We start from the raw sequence: 17,540 nt of genomic DNA on the forward strand, positions 1-17,540 counted from the left end.
ACAAAGCCATTTGCCCCTGCCTGCATGACTAAGTCAGGGGGACAGGGCACCTGCTCACAATTCTCTTGGAACTAAATACAGGATTGTTATATATATATGTTTTAAATACTGTGTTATATCACAGTGTTTATCACAGTGTTTATAACATGGGTAGTCAAAATATTTTTGTATTGTTCTAAAGGGTATTATTAGGTTAACTAGTGAAGTTTGAATAAGGTCTATAGATTAAAGTACTGTAGCAATGTTAGAGAGGTGGGGGGCAGGATACACACTGATTTAAAAGCAAAGGGAATCATCTGCAACTTATTCTCAAACAGCTCAGAAAAACAGTAATAGTGTATGTACTACATTGTGTATACATATCATACACTGAATATATATCATTAGAGAGAGAAAATGATAGAACAAATGTTAACATTTGGGGAATTTGGGTAAAGGATATATAAGTTCTCTGTACTAGTCTTGTAATCATTCTGTAAATGCGAAATTATCTCAAAAACAGAGTTAAGGAGTAAAGATATGTTAGTTTGACCGTGGTAATCATTTCACAATCATGTCTACATATATCAAAACACCACTGTACACTTTAAATACACATAATTTTTCTTTGTCAAAAATAAATAAAAATTAATAATAAAAAGCTGACTATATGGATAAACCATAAACTCACTACATGGCACAGAAAGTATAACAAGGAATTCTTTCTCTGCAAAGAATACCCTAGGTCTGTGCACTGTGGAAATGAGAAAAATATTATTTACAGACATGTACATTCAATCAACATTAACTGTATGTCTATTATGCATTAGATTTTATTCTGTATGAGACAGCATTCAAAGAAAATAAGGTGCATTTTTACTAGATGTGGAGGGTTCTTTGGTAGACAGTGATTTTACAGGCTGTCATATTATTGCTGTTTTCTATGTTAGATTTCTTTCGGCCAACCAGATTATAAATTCTTCAAAGGCAAGCTTATGATTCCTTTATATCTCCTTTAACATCTAGTACAGTGTTAGGCACTTAATAAAATCTCCTACTAACATCTGAGAAGCTGAGGAGTACCTATAGCTTACAAAAGCATTTTCACATAGAGGCAGCATAGCATAATGATTAAGAAGAGAGCCTCTGAGGCCTGACTACCTGGGTATGAATCCCACTTACTAGCTGTATGTCCTAAACAAGATACTAAACTTCTCTATTCTTCAGCTTCATCTGCAAAATGGGTATCATAATAGTGCCTACCTCACAGGCTTGTTATGAGCACTGTATCAGTTAAGATTTGTAAAGTTCTTATAACAGTGCTATTAAATCAAACATTAAATAAAATGTTTTGCTAAAAAAATTAAAATGCATGCTCTCATTTGATCCTCACAATAATAAAGCAATGATTTAATACCTTCTTGAAAGAAGAAAAAAGTTGAGCTCTAGAAAAATAGTTTTTCCTTTTTTTTTAATTAAAAAAAAAATTTTATTTATTTTTGATGGAGAGAGACGGAGCACAAGTGAGGGAGGGGCAGAGAGAGAAGGAGACACAGAATCCAAAGCAGACTCCAGGTTCTGAGCTGTCAGCACAGAACCCGACACCGGGCTCAAACTCACAAACTGCAAGATCATGACCTGAGCCAAAGTCGGACGCTTAACTGACTGAGCCACCCAGGCGCCCCGAAAAATAGTATTTCTAAAGGTGAATTTGTCTGTCTCCTACTGACAGACAACAGCTACCAAATAACTGAACATGATTCACTGTTGGCTGCAGTTGCCTATATACCTAGAACCAAATGTATTACAAGTGTATAATGTGTTTTAGCTCAGGTGCTTGAAAGCATTCATTCCTTGAGATGGTTTTTGGTCATCTTATCACATGCAGTGTCTGAATCTAAATAGGGAGAAACAATCATAAAAAAAAATCATATGCTGGGGGGTGCTCGGGTGGCTCAGTCGGTTAAGCGCCCAACTTCGGCTCAGGTCATGATTTCAGGGTTTGTGGGTTCAAGCCCCGCATCAGGCTCTGTGCTAACAGCTCGGAGCCTGGAGCCTGCTTCAGATTCTGTGTCTCCCTCTCTCTCTCTCCCCTCCCCTGCTCACACTGTCCCTCTCAGTCTCTCAAAAAATAAATGTTAAAAAAAAAAAAAAAAAAAAAAATCTTACGTTGGGGTGCCTGGCTGGCTCAGTTGGAAGAGCATGTAACTCTTGATCTCAGGGTTGTAAGTTTGAGCCCCATGTTGGGTGTAGAGATTACTTAAATAAATAAATAAATAAATAAACTTAAAAAAAAATAAGTTATATGTTATTTTTCTCAATGACCAAGATTAGCGAATTCCAAAGAAGGAAGGGCAAATAGTGCCAATTTGAGGGTAAGTTTTACAGGGAATTTCAATTGAAGCAAATTTTGCAGAGAATTTCAAATGCCACACAGCAGATATGACATATATCAGTTCATCCATTACATGGAAACTTGAGAATATAAAGGTTTGCAGCAGTCTGATTATGAGCCAATATTTTAAAAAGAAACACAGAAATGTTATTTTTGGATATATTTGGAGTGCTTACTCTATCCAAGTCCTTCAGCCTACAAAACCTCAAATTATTGAATGTCCTGGGAGCAGTGATTTTCAAGTCCATGTTTCAGCTATGTTGCTCTTTACTCACATTCTTCACTCTCAGGGGCCCCTCCTTATATTTGCTTCCTTGAAGCTACCATAGTAACCAGGACCTCAGAATACACTACAAATTATAGAAACTTGTTTATGTTCTGCTTTAACAAAGTAAATTCTACTTTGGGAGCAGAGAAGATAACATCAAAATGTCCATCCTAAGAAGGCTACAAAAATAAGATTAAGCAAGCAGATTAAGAAAGAAACTATGAATTACCATTAAAAAAATTCTGTCAACTAGTTATATTTTTTTTCTAGTTGATTTTTTTTTTAATAAAATTTTTTAACATTTATTTATTTTTGAGACAGAGAGAGACAGAGCATGAACAGGGGAGGGTCAGAGAGAGGGAGACACAGAATCTGAAACAGGCTCCAGGCTCTGAGCTGTCAGCACAGAGCCCGACACGGGGCTTGAACTCACTGACCGCGAGATCATTACCTGAGCCGAAGTCGGCCGCTTAACCGACTGAGCCACCCAGGCGCCCCTAGTTGATTTTTATTTATCTGACACTTCTGTCTCCTCTATTGTCATTTACTTATCCATTCACTCATTCAACTAATAAACAAACTTGTGCACCTCCCTTGTGATAGGCATTACATTTATAGTAGGGAATTCCAACTCGTTTTATGAGGCTAGCATGATCCTGATACCAAGACCAGACAAAGACATTATGAGACAGAAAAATTACAGGCACATTCATTTGTTATATAAATACAAGGATCTTAAATAAAATATTAGCAAATAAAAACTAAAAACGTATATGGTAGAGTTAAAAGGGTTACAAATTTGTTGTACTTCTTCAAGAGGTAAGGTCTAGAATGTACAATGGTATAGCCACCATGGAAAATTGTTTGGCGGTTCCTCAAAACATTAAAAAAATAGAATTACCACACGATTCAGCAATTCCACTTCTGGGTAGACCACCCAAAAGAACTGAAAGTAGGGTCTCACAGAGATAGTGTGCATACCCTTATTCGTAACAGCATTATTCACAATAGCAAAAATGTGAAAACCACCCAAATTTCCACTGATGGAGTGATAAGCAAAATGTAATATACACATACAAGAGAATATTATTCAGCCTTAAAAATGAAGGAAATCCTCATGCTTAACACGGAGGAACCTTGAGGGCATTATACTTTATGAAATAAGCCTGTGACAAAAGGACAAATACTGTATGATTCCACTTACATATGGTACTTAAAGTAGTTAAAATCATAGAGACAGAAAGGATATGGGGCACGTGGGTGGCTCAGTCGGTTGAATGTTTGACTTTGGCTCAGGTCATGATCTCACCATTCACAAGTTTGAGCTCCACAATGGACTCTCTGCTAATGTCAGCGTGGAGCCTGCTGCAGACCCTCTGTCCACCCCCGCCCCCTGTCCCTCTCCTGCTGGTGCTCTCTCTCTTAAAAATAAAAAATAAACATTAAAAATAAAAACATGGGCACCTGGGTGGCTCAGTCAGTTAAGCATCTCACTTCGGCTCAGGTCATGACAGCTCAGAGCCTGGAGCCTGCTTCAGATTCTGTGTCTCTCTCTCTGCCTCCACCCCTACTCACACTCACTCTCTCTCTCAAAAATACATAAACATTAAAAAAAAGAAAGTATAATGGTGGTTTCCAGGGATTGGGGGGGGAGAGGGGAATGGGGAGTTATTGTTTAATGGGTATAGAGTTTCAGTTTCACAAGATGAAAAAAGTTACACAGATGGTGGTGATGGTTGCACAACATTACACATGTATTTAATACCATTAAACCGTAGGGTCGCCTGGATGGCTGTTTGTAGAGCTTGCAACTCTTGATCTCAGAATCATGAGTTTGAGCCCCACATTGGGGGTAGAGATTACTTAAAAATAAATAAACTCTTTAAAAATACCACCGGACTGTACACTTAAAAAAAGATGGTAAATTTTATATGTATTTTACAATAAAAAAAAGTGAAGGAAAAAAAGTGCTCACAGGAGAAAAAAAGAGGTAAGATCTAGTTCTCCATCCTTTATATCTAAGCTAGCCTAGCAACTAGCTTTAACAGAGTGCAATGGAATGACACAGTCTGAATTCCACGCTTAGCTTCAGGAGACCTTGTGTGTAGCTTCTTCTACTCTCTCCTCCTCTTTTAGAAGGAGATAGAGAGAGTACATGAATGGGGAAGAGGGGGCAGAGGAAGAGAGAGAATCTGAAGCGGGCTCCGCGCTGAGTGTAGAGCCCGATGGGGTGTTTAATCCCACGATCCTAGGATCATGACCTGAGCCCAAGTCAAGAGTCAGATGCTCAACCAACTGAGCCATCCAGGTGTATCTTCTCTTACTCTTTTAGAACCTGCTGCTGTTATATAAACCAGCTTGGGCCTCCAGTATGGCAACAGACTGGATGAAAGAGAAACTCAATTATCACAGCTTAGGCCCTAGACATATTAGTGTACCCAACTGTGGTAGGCAGCCTCTAAGAATGTTAATTGCCTCTTGGTAATCACACAATTTCTGTATCCCCTCCCACTGAGAACAGCTGGCTGGCCAGCAATTTGCTTCTAACCAACAAAATGTGGCAAAAGTGATGAGATATTATTTCTGTGATTCAGTTACATAACTTTGTCATTTCTGTCTTGTTAGAAGATTCTCTCCTTGCTGGCTTTGGCAAAGCAAACTGTTATGTTGAAGAGGCCCAAGTGATAAAGAAATGAGGGCAGCCTCTGGCCAACAGCCAGCTAGAAACTGAGGCTCTCAGTCCAACAGTCCTTAGGGAACTGAAATTCTGCTGACAAACAAGAGCGCTTAGAAGCAAATTCTTTCCTGGCTGAGCCTTCAGATGAGACCTCAACCCTGAATGACAACTTGATTTCAGCTTTCTGAAAGACTCAGAATCAGAGGACCCAACTAAGCAAATACCTGGACTCCTGACCCACTCTGTTGTTTCAAGATGTTAAGTTTATGGTAATTTGTTATATAGCAATAGATAACATACACTAGCAGCAACAGAAAACTGATAAACTAGCTAATACCACTTGAACAGAGATGAGACAACTCAGTTATAACAGGCCAAACTACCAACCTAAAGAATCATGAGCAGATTACATACATCTTGCTACATTTTTTTTTTTTTGCAGTGTTTAACTTTACATTAAAAAAAAAAATTCAATTTATTTAAACTAAAACAAAACAAAACAAAAGCAGTTCACCCATTTCTACCATCTACCTCTGGAAAGCACCAATCTGTTCTCTGTATCTATGAGTTTAGTTAAAAAAAAATTATTTTTTTAGATTCCACATATAGAAGAGATCATATGGTATCTGTATTTCTGTTTGATTTATTTCACTTCACATAATATCCTTGAGGTCCATCCATGTTGCTGCAAATGCCAAAATTTCATTCTTTTTATGGCTGAATAATATTCCATTGTGTATATATACTACAACTTCTTTATTCACTCATGTACTGAAGGACACTTAGGTTTGTTTCCATATCTTGGTTACTGTAAATAGTATTGCAAGGAACAAGGGGTGCATATATCTTTTTGAATTAGTGTTTTTATTTTCTCTGGAAAAATACTCAAGTAGACTTATTGGATCATATGGTAGTTCTATTTTTAATTTTTTGAGGAACCTCCATACTGTTTCCCAAAATGGCTGCATCAATTTACATTCCTACCAACAGTGCATGAGGGCTTCTTTTTCTACGTATCCTCACCAACACTTGTTATTTCTAGTCTTTTTGGTAATAGCCATTCTAACAGGTATGAGGTAGTAGCACATTGTGGTTTGTATTTCCCTGATGATTAATGATGTAAAGCATCTTTTAATGTACCTATTGGCCCTCTGCATGTCTTCTTTAGAAAAATGTCTATTCAGAGGCACCTGGGTGGCTCTGTCGCTTAAGCATCTGGCTCTTGATTTTGGCTTAGGTCATGATCTCATGGTTTGTGAGATCAAGCCCTGCATCAGGCTCCATGCTAAGTGCATGGAGCCTGCTTGGGATTCTTTCCCTCCCTCTCTCTCTGCCCCTCTCATACTCATGCTCTCTCTCTCTCTCAAAATAAATGAATAAACTTAAAAAGAAAAGAAAAATGTTTATTCAAATCTTCTGCCCATTTTTTAATTGGATTGTTTCTTTTTGCAATTAAGTTGTATGAGTTCTTAGCCCCTTATCAGATATATGGTTTGCATATATTTTCTCCAATTCAGTAGGTTGCCTTTTCATTTTGTTGATGGTTTCCTTTACTGCATGGAAACTTTTTAGTTTGATATAGTTCCACTTGTTTATTTTTGCTTTTGTTGCTTTTGATTTTGGTGTCAGACTCAAAAATCAAGGAGACTTATCTCAAGAAGCTTACTGCCTATGTTTTCTTCTAGGAGCTGTATAGTTTCAGGTCTTACATTCAAGGCTTTAATTCATTCTGAGTTAATTTTTGTGTATGGTATAAGATAGTGATCCCATTTCATTCTTTTGCATGTGGCTGTACAATTTTCCTAGCACCATTTCTTGAAGAGCTTATCCTTTCCCCATGGTATATTGGCTCCTTAGTCATAAACTAATTGACCATATATGTGTGGGGTTAATTCTGTGCTCTTTATTCTGTTCCACTGATCTGTGTGTCTGTTTTTATGCCAACACAATACTGTTTTAAGTATTATAGCTTTAAAATATTTGAAATCAGGGAGCATGATGCCTCCAACTTTGTTTTTTCTCAAGACTGCTTTGGTTATTCGGGTTCTTTTACTGCTCCATACAAATTTTAGGATTTTTTTTTTTTTGGTTCTGTTTCTGAGGAAAATGCTATTGGAATTTATTTTAAGTTTATTTATTTATTTTGAGAGAGAAGAGAGCATGAATGTGAGCTGGGGAGGGGCAGACAGAGAGGGAGAGAGAGATTCCCAAGCAGGTTCTGCACTGTCATCGTGGAGCCCAACGTGGGGCTTGAACTCATGAATTGTGACATCATGATCTGAGCCAAAACCAAGAGCTGGATACAATTGACTGAGCCACTCAGGTGCCCCAACACTACAATTTTGATAGGGATTACATTGAATAAATTGAATGAATACATGCTATCTTTTGTATAAAATCAGAATAAGTAAAATATATACATATATCTTCTAGGAATACAAAAAGCTGAGATATAACTATATGAAAAAGAAAGAAAAAAAAGAAAAATAATAAACACAGGATTCAGCAAGGGTACCTTAGATAGGGACAATAATGAGTTGGGGACACGTGGAGATCACATTGACAGAAGTTATTTTAAATTTTGAGTTTGGTGGTGTGTTAAAAAAAAGAGATTAGTTTCAGAAATTTTTCAGAATTGAAGACTTGAATATTCAGATCGAAAGGCCCGTTATCATCTAACACGGGATGATATTAGACCATACTGAGGATAATCAGTGTGAAATTTTATAATTTTGGAAACAAAAAGATTGTATAAGCTTCCCAGAAGGTTGGGGTGGGTGGGTGGGAAGGTTTCATGCAGAGAATGAAGAATCAGAATGGTGTTAGACTTACTAGAAAAGCTAGAAGACAGTGAAATAATACCTTCAACATTTTGAGGAAACATGATTTCAAGAGAAGATTATACCCAGCCAAAATATCAAACAACTATGAGGATAGAATAAAGACATGCAAAAGCTCAAAAATTTATTTTTCACAAACCTCATCTCAGGAGGCTACAAGAGGATATGTTCCACAAAAGAGTGAGTATAAGCTAAGAAAAGAGGAAAAAATAAAATAAGGGGCGCCTGGGTGGCTCAGTCAGTTAAGTGTCTGACTTTGGCTCAGGCCATGATCTCACAGTTCGTGAGACTGAGCCCCACATTGGGCTCTCTGCTGTCAGCACAGAGCCCACTTCAGATCCTCTGTCTCTCTCCCCTTGTTCTCTCTCTCTCTCAAAATAAATAAATAAAAGAAATAAACTGGGAAAGAGGAAAATAATGACTTTCAAAATATGACAGTGAAGGGTGAACCTAAAATGGTAGTTTCACAGCAGAACAACTAATCCAGAAAAGCTCTAAGAGAGATTATCTTCAAGAATCTGAAACTGAGAGAACACTGAATGTGTTGGAAAGTAATGAGAGGAATTCACACAACTGAGGCTGATGTTGAATTAGTAATAAATACACAGAAAAATAAGCAAATGAAAAAACAAGACAATTTTTAGAAAAATAAAAGGAGGAAGGAGAAAATTAATCATATACAAGGTTCAGCTGTGAATACCATTTAAACAGTTATAGTAAACATTAAATATTCAGTTAATAAATACTGTAAAAAATGGGGAGACTAGAAGTTTACATGTGTGTGGTGGGGGTAGAAGGTACGGTAAAACAGAACTACAGCTTTAAGTCCCATAGTAGGAAATAAGTAAATAATTCCTAAAACTAAAAATACGAAGACATAGCAAAAAAACCCCCAAAAAACAACAAACCACGTTATTTGGAGATGTGGAATTAAATGTGAAAAAAAGTTAGCTAAAAATGTTGAAAGTGGCTGCCTCTGAGTAAGGTGAGAATAGACAGGGCTAACGACTGCTATTTATTATAATATAACTTGGATAATTCCATCAGTCTTTAAATTATGAGCATATAAAACTTTGATAAAAACAAAAACTAAATTCAAAAAAGAAAGAAAAAGAAAGCCCAGGCTATGGAGTCAGAAAGCATGGGTTCAAGTTCTGATTCTACCACTTACCACTGATGTGACTGATATTAAGCAACTATCCACAAAATGCTGGTAGGCCATTCATGGATATAAAACTTGGTAAATAACAAAACTACCTAGCCCTGTTCAATGGATTTTATTTTATTTCATTGTTTCAAGTTTTTATTTAAATTCCAGTTAGTGAAGATATAGTGTAATATTAGTTTCAGCAATTCACTAGATTTTAGTTTGAGAGCAAATCTTTTTTTTTTTTTTTTATACAATTTTTTTTTTTTTTTTTAACGTTTATTTATTTTTGAGACAGAGAGAGACAGAGCATGAACGGGGGAGGGGCAGAGAGAGAGGGAGACACAGAATCGGAAGCAGGCTCCAGGCTCTGAGCCGTCAGCACAGAGCCCGACGCGGGGCTCGAGCTCACAGACCGTGAGATCGTGACCTGAGCTGAATTCGGCCGCTTAACCTACTGAGCCACCCAGGCGCCCCTAGTTTGAGAGCAAATCTTATCTTTGTTTCCCATATGAGGCTTAGCATAAACTTTACATATAGTATGTTCTAAATTCAATGACTATATCAAAACTTAATGCATTTATAAGTCAGGGATCTCATTCCAAGTAGCCTGTCTGCATATTAGTAAGTTGTTCCTCCTTCTTTTCAAATACCATGTTTTTAAATATATTTCCCTGTAACTGGGGCATTAAATTGCTCCCTGTATTTTACATATGCTCCTATTATTGTACACTGTGACTTATAAATTCTAGCATATTTGAACCTACTTCTGCATGCTGTTTCTTCAATCACAACAATTTTGATTTTCTTTTTTTTTTTTTTTTAATTTTTTAACATTTATTTATTTTTGAGACAGTGAGAGACAGAGCATGAACAGGGGAGGGTCAGAGAGAGGGAGACACAGAATCTGAAACAGGCTCCAGGCTCTGAGCTGTCAGCACAGAGTCTGACGCGGGGCTCAAACTCACGGACCGCGAGATCATGACCCGAGCCAAAGTCGGCCGCTCAACCGACCGAGCCATTCAGGCGCCCCAACAATTTCGATTTTCAATATGCTGGGATTTCAAGTCAGTTCTGTTAAATATAATTAGAAAGAGTGGGGGAGTTGGGGATTGAGAAGAGAAAAGAGATAAAGCAGAAACCCAAGCAGAGAGTTTTCTAACAGTTCAGCTTTGAGAAATAAAGAAAGCTGAAGCAAAAAAAAAAAAAAAAAAAAAAAAAAAAAACAACCCAAAAAAACAAACAGGCTCAGAAGGCCTGCCAACATTTGTTAGTGCAGAGGGAGCTAAGCTGATTGAGAGGTGACAGCCAAGTGACAGCTTTCATTTGTGTGATTCTCAAGCACACTGATATTTATTGAATCTAGCCTGGACCAAGGCTATATAACTCTGAGAAGTGGGGAGGAGTTTAAGAAATACTACAGTGAACTGGATGGACTAAATAAAAGTTGAATCTAATTTCTCTTACTGGGTGGGGGACAATAAGAATTGCCTTTACAGGCAGGCTCCTCAACCATTCGATAACATCTATTGACTGCTATGGGCCATAACTAGGCCAAGTGCTGGGGACAAAATGAACAAAATAGAATATAATGATCCCAGCTCTTACAGAGCATACAGTTGAGTATAGGAGAGAGTAAATAAGACAGCAGGGCTACCATATTTAGACAAACAAAGGAGTATGGTTTCATATTAGAGGGTCAAGAAAGGCCCCTCTCAGAAAAGAACTTGAAGGCTAAGCTAAATTTAGAGTACGTGTGTTGTGGGGAGAGGGGATGGCGAGGATTTTGGGCAGAGAACAACATGTGTAAAGACCTGGAGTAAGGAAAAAAAAAGTCCCAAAAATCCAAACATGAATTTGATCTTGCCCTCCTCAGAATCTACCATCTACAAATCTTCTGGGAAAGAAGTGGCAAGAGGGGGAAAGATGGCTGCTGAAACATCTAGCCATTAGTCATTTTCTTGTAAGTTGGTAAGAACACCATTTGGGAAACTTGGACCTACCGGATCCACTCTATTAAACAATATCTGGGAAAAAGGGGACTGTAGCCTATTCTGGCACATAATAACAGCTAAGAGGCAGACCAAATATACAATTTGAGAATATTAGGGTTCTTTAAAAAAAAAATTCTTATCATTGAAATGCATAGCATTCCACAGGAGGAATTTATTTTTTGTATTATTATTTTTAGTGTTTATTTATTTTTGGAAGAGCGTGAGAGTGTGTGTGAGCACGAGTGGGGGAGGGGCAGAGAGAGAAGGGACAGAGGATCCAAAGTGGGCTCTGTGCTGACAGCAGAGAGCCCATGTGGGGCTTGAACCCACAAACCATGAGAACATGACCCAAGCCAAAGTCGAATGCGTAATTGACTGAGCCAGCCAGGGGCCCTTCCACAGGAAGAATTTAAAACTCAGTTATTTAGGTGAAACTCAGCTTTCAAATATAATAAAATACAGATACAGAGAAATTCAAAATTTCATACTAAGAATAGAAAATCTTTCTATAACACAAATCTGATCAGACATTCTCGTTTAAAATTCCTCAACAACTTGCGCTCACTTCAGCAGCACATACAATAAAATTCCTCAACAACTCCCCACTGTTTTTTTTTCTAAGATGTTCTTTTTTTTTAATGTTAATTTGTTTATTAGTTTATTTATTTATTTTGAGAGAGAGAGAGAGAGAGCATGTGCAGAGAGGGGCAGAAAGAGAGAGAGAGGGAGAAAGAGAATCCCAAGCAGGCTCTGCACAGTCAGCGTAGAGCCTGAGGTGGGGCTGCAACCCATGAACCATGGGATCATGACCTGAGCTGAAATCAAGAGTTGGACGTTCAACAGACTGAGCCCGATATGGGGCTTAAACTCATGAACTGTGAGATCATGACCTGAGCCAAAGTTGGATGCTCAACCAACTGAACCACCCAGGTACCCCAACTCCCCACTGTTTTGAGGATAAAGTCCAAACTCTTTAGTCTGATCTCTGTATCCTCTCCAGTCCTATTCCCTGCTTCCCTGTCTTCTGTAATTACACTTCAGCTAAAAAGTAGGTTATCAGTGTACATCATACGTTTTCAAAGAGAGGAGTCACCTTAAATAAACTTTCAATGGCCAAGGTGTGTCAATTTAAGCATCAAAATTGTTTTTTTTTTTTAATTTTTTTTATTACATTTTTTTATTTTTGAGAGGCAGAGAGAGACAGAGTACGAGTGGGGGAGGGGCAGAGACAGAGGGAGACACAGAATCTGAAGCAGGCTCCAGGCTCTGAGCTGTCAGCACAGAGCCCGACATGGGGCTCGAACTCACCAACCGTGAGATTATGACCTGAGCCGAAGTCGGATGCTTAACTGACTGAGCCACCCAGGTGCCCCTAAAATTATTCTATTTTTTATTGGAGAGGGAGAGGGAGAGGGAGAGGGAGAGGGAGAGGGAGAGGGAGAGGGAGAGGGAGAGGGAGAGGGAGAGGGAGAATGCAAGCAGGGGAGAGAGGGAGAGGGAGAGGGAGAGGGAGAGACAGTCTTAAGCAGGTTCCATGCTCAGTGCAGCGCCTGACATGGGGCTCAATCCCATGACCCTGGGATCATGACCTGAGCCAAAATCAAGAGTTGGATGCTCAACCGAGTCATCCAGGTATCCCTAGTTTAACTATTTTTTAATATTTGATCTTAAATTAGATTTTTTGTTTCTTAGATATATGCATTCAATTATTTGAGCCTTAAACACAATGCAAATAATTCTGAGTGCTCCTCTCTGCACACAAATCCTCTGGACTTTACAGAATCTAATCAATAGTTCTAAGCCTCTTCAAGTCAGGAACTGTCTTTTCTGACTTTATGTCATCAACCCCTAGCACAGTGCCTGCAGTGCAATCAGCTCTCAATAAATGAATCAGTCAATTTTTCTTTCTTTCTTTCTTTCTTTTTCTTTCTTTCTTTCTTTCTTTCTTTCTTTCTTTCTTTCTTTCTTTCTTTCTTCTTTCCTTTCCTTTCTTTTCCTTCCTCCCTTCCTTCCTTCCTTCTTTCCTTCCTTCCTTCCTTCCTTCCTTCCTTCCAACATGGGGCTTGAACTCATAACCCTGAGATCAAGAGTCACATGCTCTACCAATAGAGCTTGCCAGATGCCCCAAATTGAACACATCCTTTAAATTTTCAATAAATGTTTAAGTGAAAACATGAATGACAATAATAATTATAAAAACCTAACATACAAATAAACCAAACTCCAGTCTCCTTACCTGTTTTTTTTTTCCCCTTTTGACCTGGAACTTGTTCTAAGCCATCTTGGCCTTTTCTCATTAACATCGCAAGGGATGCATCATGAGCTCTGAACAGGTCTACAACTTCGTGTAAGGCAACATCTGTTATGAGATCACAGCTCAGGACTAGAACATCTGTCTGTCAAATGGAGAAGGGGAAAGTCAATATCACAAAAGGCAATGGATCACAATAATCATCACAGGATAAACTTACAATGGCTTAGAAGCACACACAAACTGGACACTTGTTTTCAAACTTTTTTAATAGCAGCAGAATAAGTAACATAAATAGGCTGTTCTAACTGAATATCTGCCTCTCCCTGGGTGAGCCTTATGGCTGCTGAATCTGAGGGTCCACTGGAATCCTGGGCTCTAAGGAACAGAGTCTGAAAACCACCACATTGTCTATTTCCATGAAATATAATTAATGATCATAAATTTATATATCCCTTTACAGTTTGAAAAACATTTTCACATAGTCTGATGATTCCATATGGTTATGAAATACTATGAAACAGTAACTTTGCTATAGTACTAGAAAATAAAAGGGTGAATATAACATAAGTCCCATCTCTCAAGGAAACCAATGTAAATAGTAAATAATTACAATACAACCTCAGGTATGTATAAAAGCACTCATTTAATTCTTATAATAACACCATGGTGTGGGATTATTATTAATATTATTAGTTTTCATTTTTATGGATAAGAAATATGAGAACTAACTACCACAGTGTCTGGCACATAATAGGCATTTAGTAATTATTTGATGAATGAATGAATAAATCAATGAAGTAAAAAAAAGATTTTCTCATGTGGTGGGTATTCTGGTTGCAAGTCTGGTAATTCAGATTAATTACAATAATAACGAATAATAGTAATTAACGTTCACTGAGTGTGTACTATTGGCCAGGAATCATGGTAACTTTGCATGCATTCCCAATCTTTATAACACTATGCAGTAAGCACTATTAGCATTTGTACTTTACAGACAAAGAAACAGGTTTATAGTAGTTAGGTAACTAAGATCTAACAACTTGTAATGACTATTTATATAAATAAATAATCTATACTAGTGAATAGTGTTTGAAGAAACATAGCTTTGGTAGTTTGAAAACCAATTTAAGGGAGTTTCTAGTCCACAGTATTAGGCACCCAAAACATCTAAACTTAGATCTTAGATACTTCTAAATTTTGGTCTGTCTAGTACCCAACACTATGGGTACTAGATATCAACTGGAGTATCATATTTTAGGAGTATACTTGATAAACTAAAAAAGCATCAATAAGAAGATGATCAAGGTGGTGAAAGAGCTAGAAACATAATAGTGAAAGAAGAGAAGCTGTTTAATAGGGAAAAGACTGTAGGGGAGACAGTGGGCAGGACAAGGATTATGGGGTGGGATTAAGAAAGAAAGAGATAAAAGCATTCTTTATTAAAAACGTTATTTCCTAATGTTTATTTAGTTTTGAGAGAGAGAGAGAGAGAGAGAGAGAGAGTGGGGGAGGGGCAGAGAGAGAGAGGGAGACACAGAATCCAAAGCAGGCTCCAGGCTCCAAGCTGTCAGCATAGAGCCTGATGCAGGGCTTGAACCCACGAACCGTGAGATCATGACCTGAGCTGAAGCCTGACACTTAACCAACTGAGCCACCCAGGTGCCCCTAAAAGCATTCTTTAAATACCTGGCAGTCTTTTCTTTTTTTTTTCTTAATGTTTATTTTTGAGAGAGAGAGTGCAAGCAGGGAAGGGGCAGAGAGAGAGGGAGACACAGAATCTGAAGCAGGCTCCAGGCTCTGAGAGGTCAGCACAGAGCCTGACAGAGGCCTCGAACCCATGAACTGTGAGATCGTGACTTGAGCTGAAGTCTGATGCTTAACCAACTGAGCCACCCAGGCACCCCAATACCTGGCAGTCTTAAGGAAGAACCAAATTTTACCTAAATAGCCCAAGAACAAAACTAAGAACAAAGAGGAAACACATGAAGAAAAGTATTTTAGTTTCCATATTAACTTATATCTGTCAATCAGAGCTAGTCAAAAAGAGTAATTTTGTAAGGCAATGAATTTCCCATCATTAGAAGTGCTCAAGCAGAAACTGGATTATCACTTGCAACAATTCACTTACCTAACATTTATTTTTTTATTATTTTTTAATATTTATTTATTTTTGAGAGAGAGAGACAAAGTGTGAACAGGGGAGGGGTAGAAAGAGAGAGAGACAGAATCTGAAGCAGGCTCCAAGCTCTGAGCTGTCAGCACAGAGCCTGATGCGGGGGCCCGAACCCACGAACCATGAGATCATGACCTGAGCCAAAGTCGGACACTCAACCGACTGAGCCACCAAGGCGCCCCACTTACCTAACATTTATTGAGCACTTACTCTATGCTCACCCAGGCCCTACTCTGAAAGAGTGTACTAGGAAGTGTTAAAGTGAGTGGCTAAGAAAGGCTACTTAATATATTTTTAACAAATTGCTACCTATACATTCTGCTACTACACTTTATCATAAGTGCAGAAAACAGAAGTCCCAAAACAATCAATGGAAAAATGAATTCCTTAAATTGCAATTTAAATTAACTACACAAATGTTTCTCAATAGCACACCTGCAGTTTCTGAGGGGGGCCTGAAGTAAAGCCTGATTCCTACTGCCCTTTCTGAGTCAACCAGGGAAACTCCTCTTTTATTAATTTTATTTTCTTAGATAGGCTTCTGTACAAGCTTTGGCTTGGAAAACAGGTTTTGCTATTTTAAAAAGTCTGAAAAACACTGAACTAAATTATTCCTGGTTTAAGAATAAATAAAATGAGTATCTACATGGACATTCTTGTACGTGGTTCCTACTCTTCTGAGATTTTAATTTAAAATCAAGATTCCTGCTTTGGGTGGGAAAAATGGATGATTTCAACTCACATTCTACTACAGTAAAAAGTCATGTTTCCTCAGAAATTGAGGCTCAGGAGGAAGCAAAACATAAGAGACTCTTAAAAACTGAGAAGAAACTGAGGGTTGACGGGGGGGGGGGGGGGGGGGGGGGGGGGGGGAGGGGTTGGTGATGGGTGTTGAGGAGGGCACCCGTTGGGATGAGCACTGGGTGTTGTATGGAAACTAATTTGACAATAAATTCCATATTAAAAAAAAAAAAGAAATTGAGGCTCAACTATAAGAATGCCTTGGCTTGGTTCTTTTAATTTTTTTTTTTTTTTTTTTTTTTTTTACATTTGTTTATTTTTGAGAGACAGAGCACAAGTCGGGGAGGGGCAGAGAGAGAAGGAGACAGAATCTGAAGCAGGCTCCAGGCTCCGAGCCATCAGCAAAGAGCCCGATTTGGGGCTCGAACTCACAAACTGAGATCAAGACCTGAGCCGAAGTCAGACACTTAACTGACTGAGGACTTGGCTTACTTCTTGAAATACAAGAACCATCATTTCTTTTTCTACACATATAACTTATTATTTATAGCCCAAACAATTCCTTTTGAGAGCCTCTTCAAGTTAAGAAGTTCAAATTTGGATTTTTTTACTCTTTTGCTTAAAGCTATCTTAGTTCCTTCTGGATTTTAACGGAGCTAAAAAAAAAAAAAATTTTTTTTAGGAAAAAAAATTCCTAACCTCACCATCTAGGAACCACCAAATATTAGCAAATCAGCCTATGTATATGAAAGCTCAGGAAGAGATAGCATACAGAACCCTACTTCTTGTAACAATGCATAGGAAGGCAGGGAACATGGGCTATTATTAAAGACATGTCAGGACAGCAGTACAGAAGTCCCATTTCATTATAATGAAAATGACAGTTTACTGAGAAAAAAGAACTTCTTTCTCTAATAAGATGGCTGATTTTTGCAAGCTGACTGTTCTACAATAAATTTAATTATCAAGTGTACTCCAAAGTGAAGAAAATGATCCCAATGCAAATGCCTCTGAAGTGGTGACAATGTCATCTTGGAAAATAAGTGCGGTTATCATTGAATATTTGCCAAAA

The 17,540-nt window shown here is 38.0% G+C and overlaps 1 protein-coding gene across 4 annotated transcripts in view; it reads right to left on the reverse strand.

Moving 5' to 3' along the window:
- EIF2B3 (eukaryotic translation initiation factor 2B subunit gamma) overlaps window positions 1-17,540 on the reverse strand; it is a 132,857-nt gene that overhangs the window by 72,574 nt on the left and 42,743 nt on the right. For all 4 annotated transcript variants that reach the window (XM_042950875.1, XM_042950876.1, XM_042950877.1 and 1 more), the window contains exon 4: window positions 13,537-13,696. In XM_042950875.1, the coding sequence (XP_042806809.1) occupies window positions 13,537-13,696 (160 nt within the window). The remainder of the gene's footprint in view (window positions 1-13,536; window positions 13,697-17,540) is intronic.

Source organism: Panthera leo, chromosome C1 (genome assembly GCF_018350215.1).
Source record: "Panthera leo isolate Ple1 chromosome C1, P.leo_Ple1_pat1.1, whole genome shotgun sequence".
NCBI lineage: Eukaryota > Metazoa > Chordata > Mammalia > Carnivora > Felidae > Panthera > Panthera leo.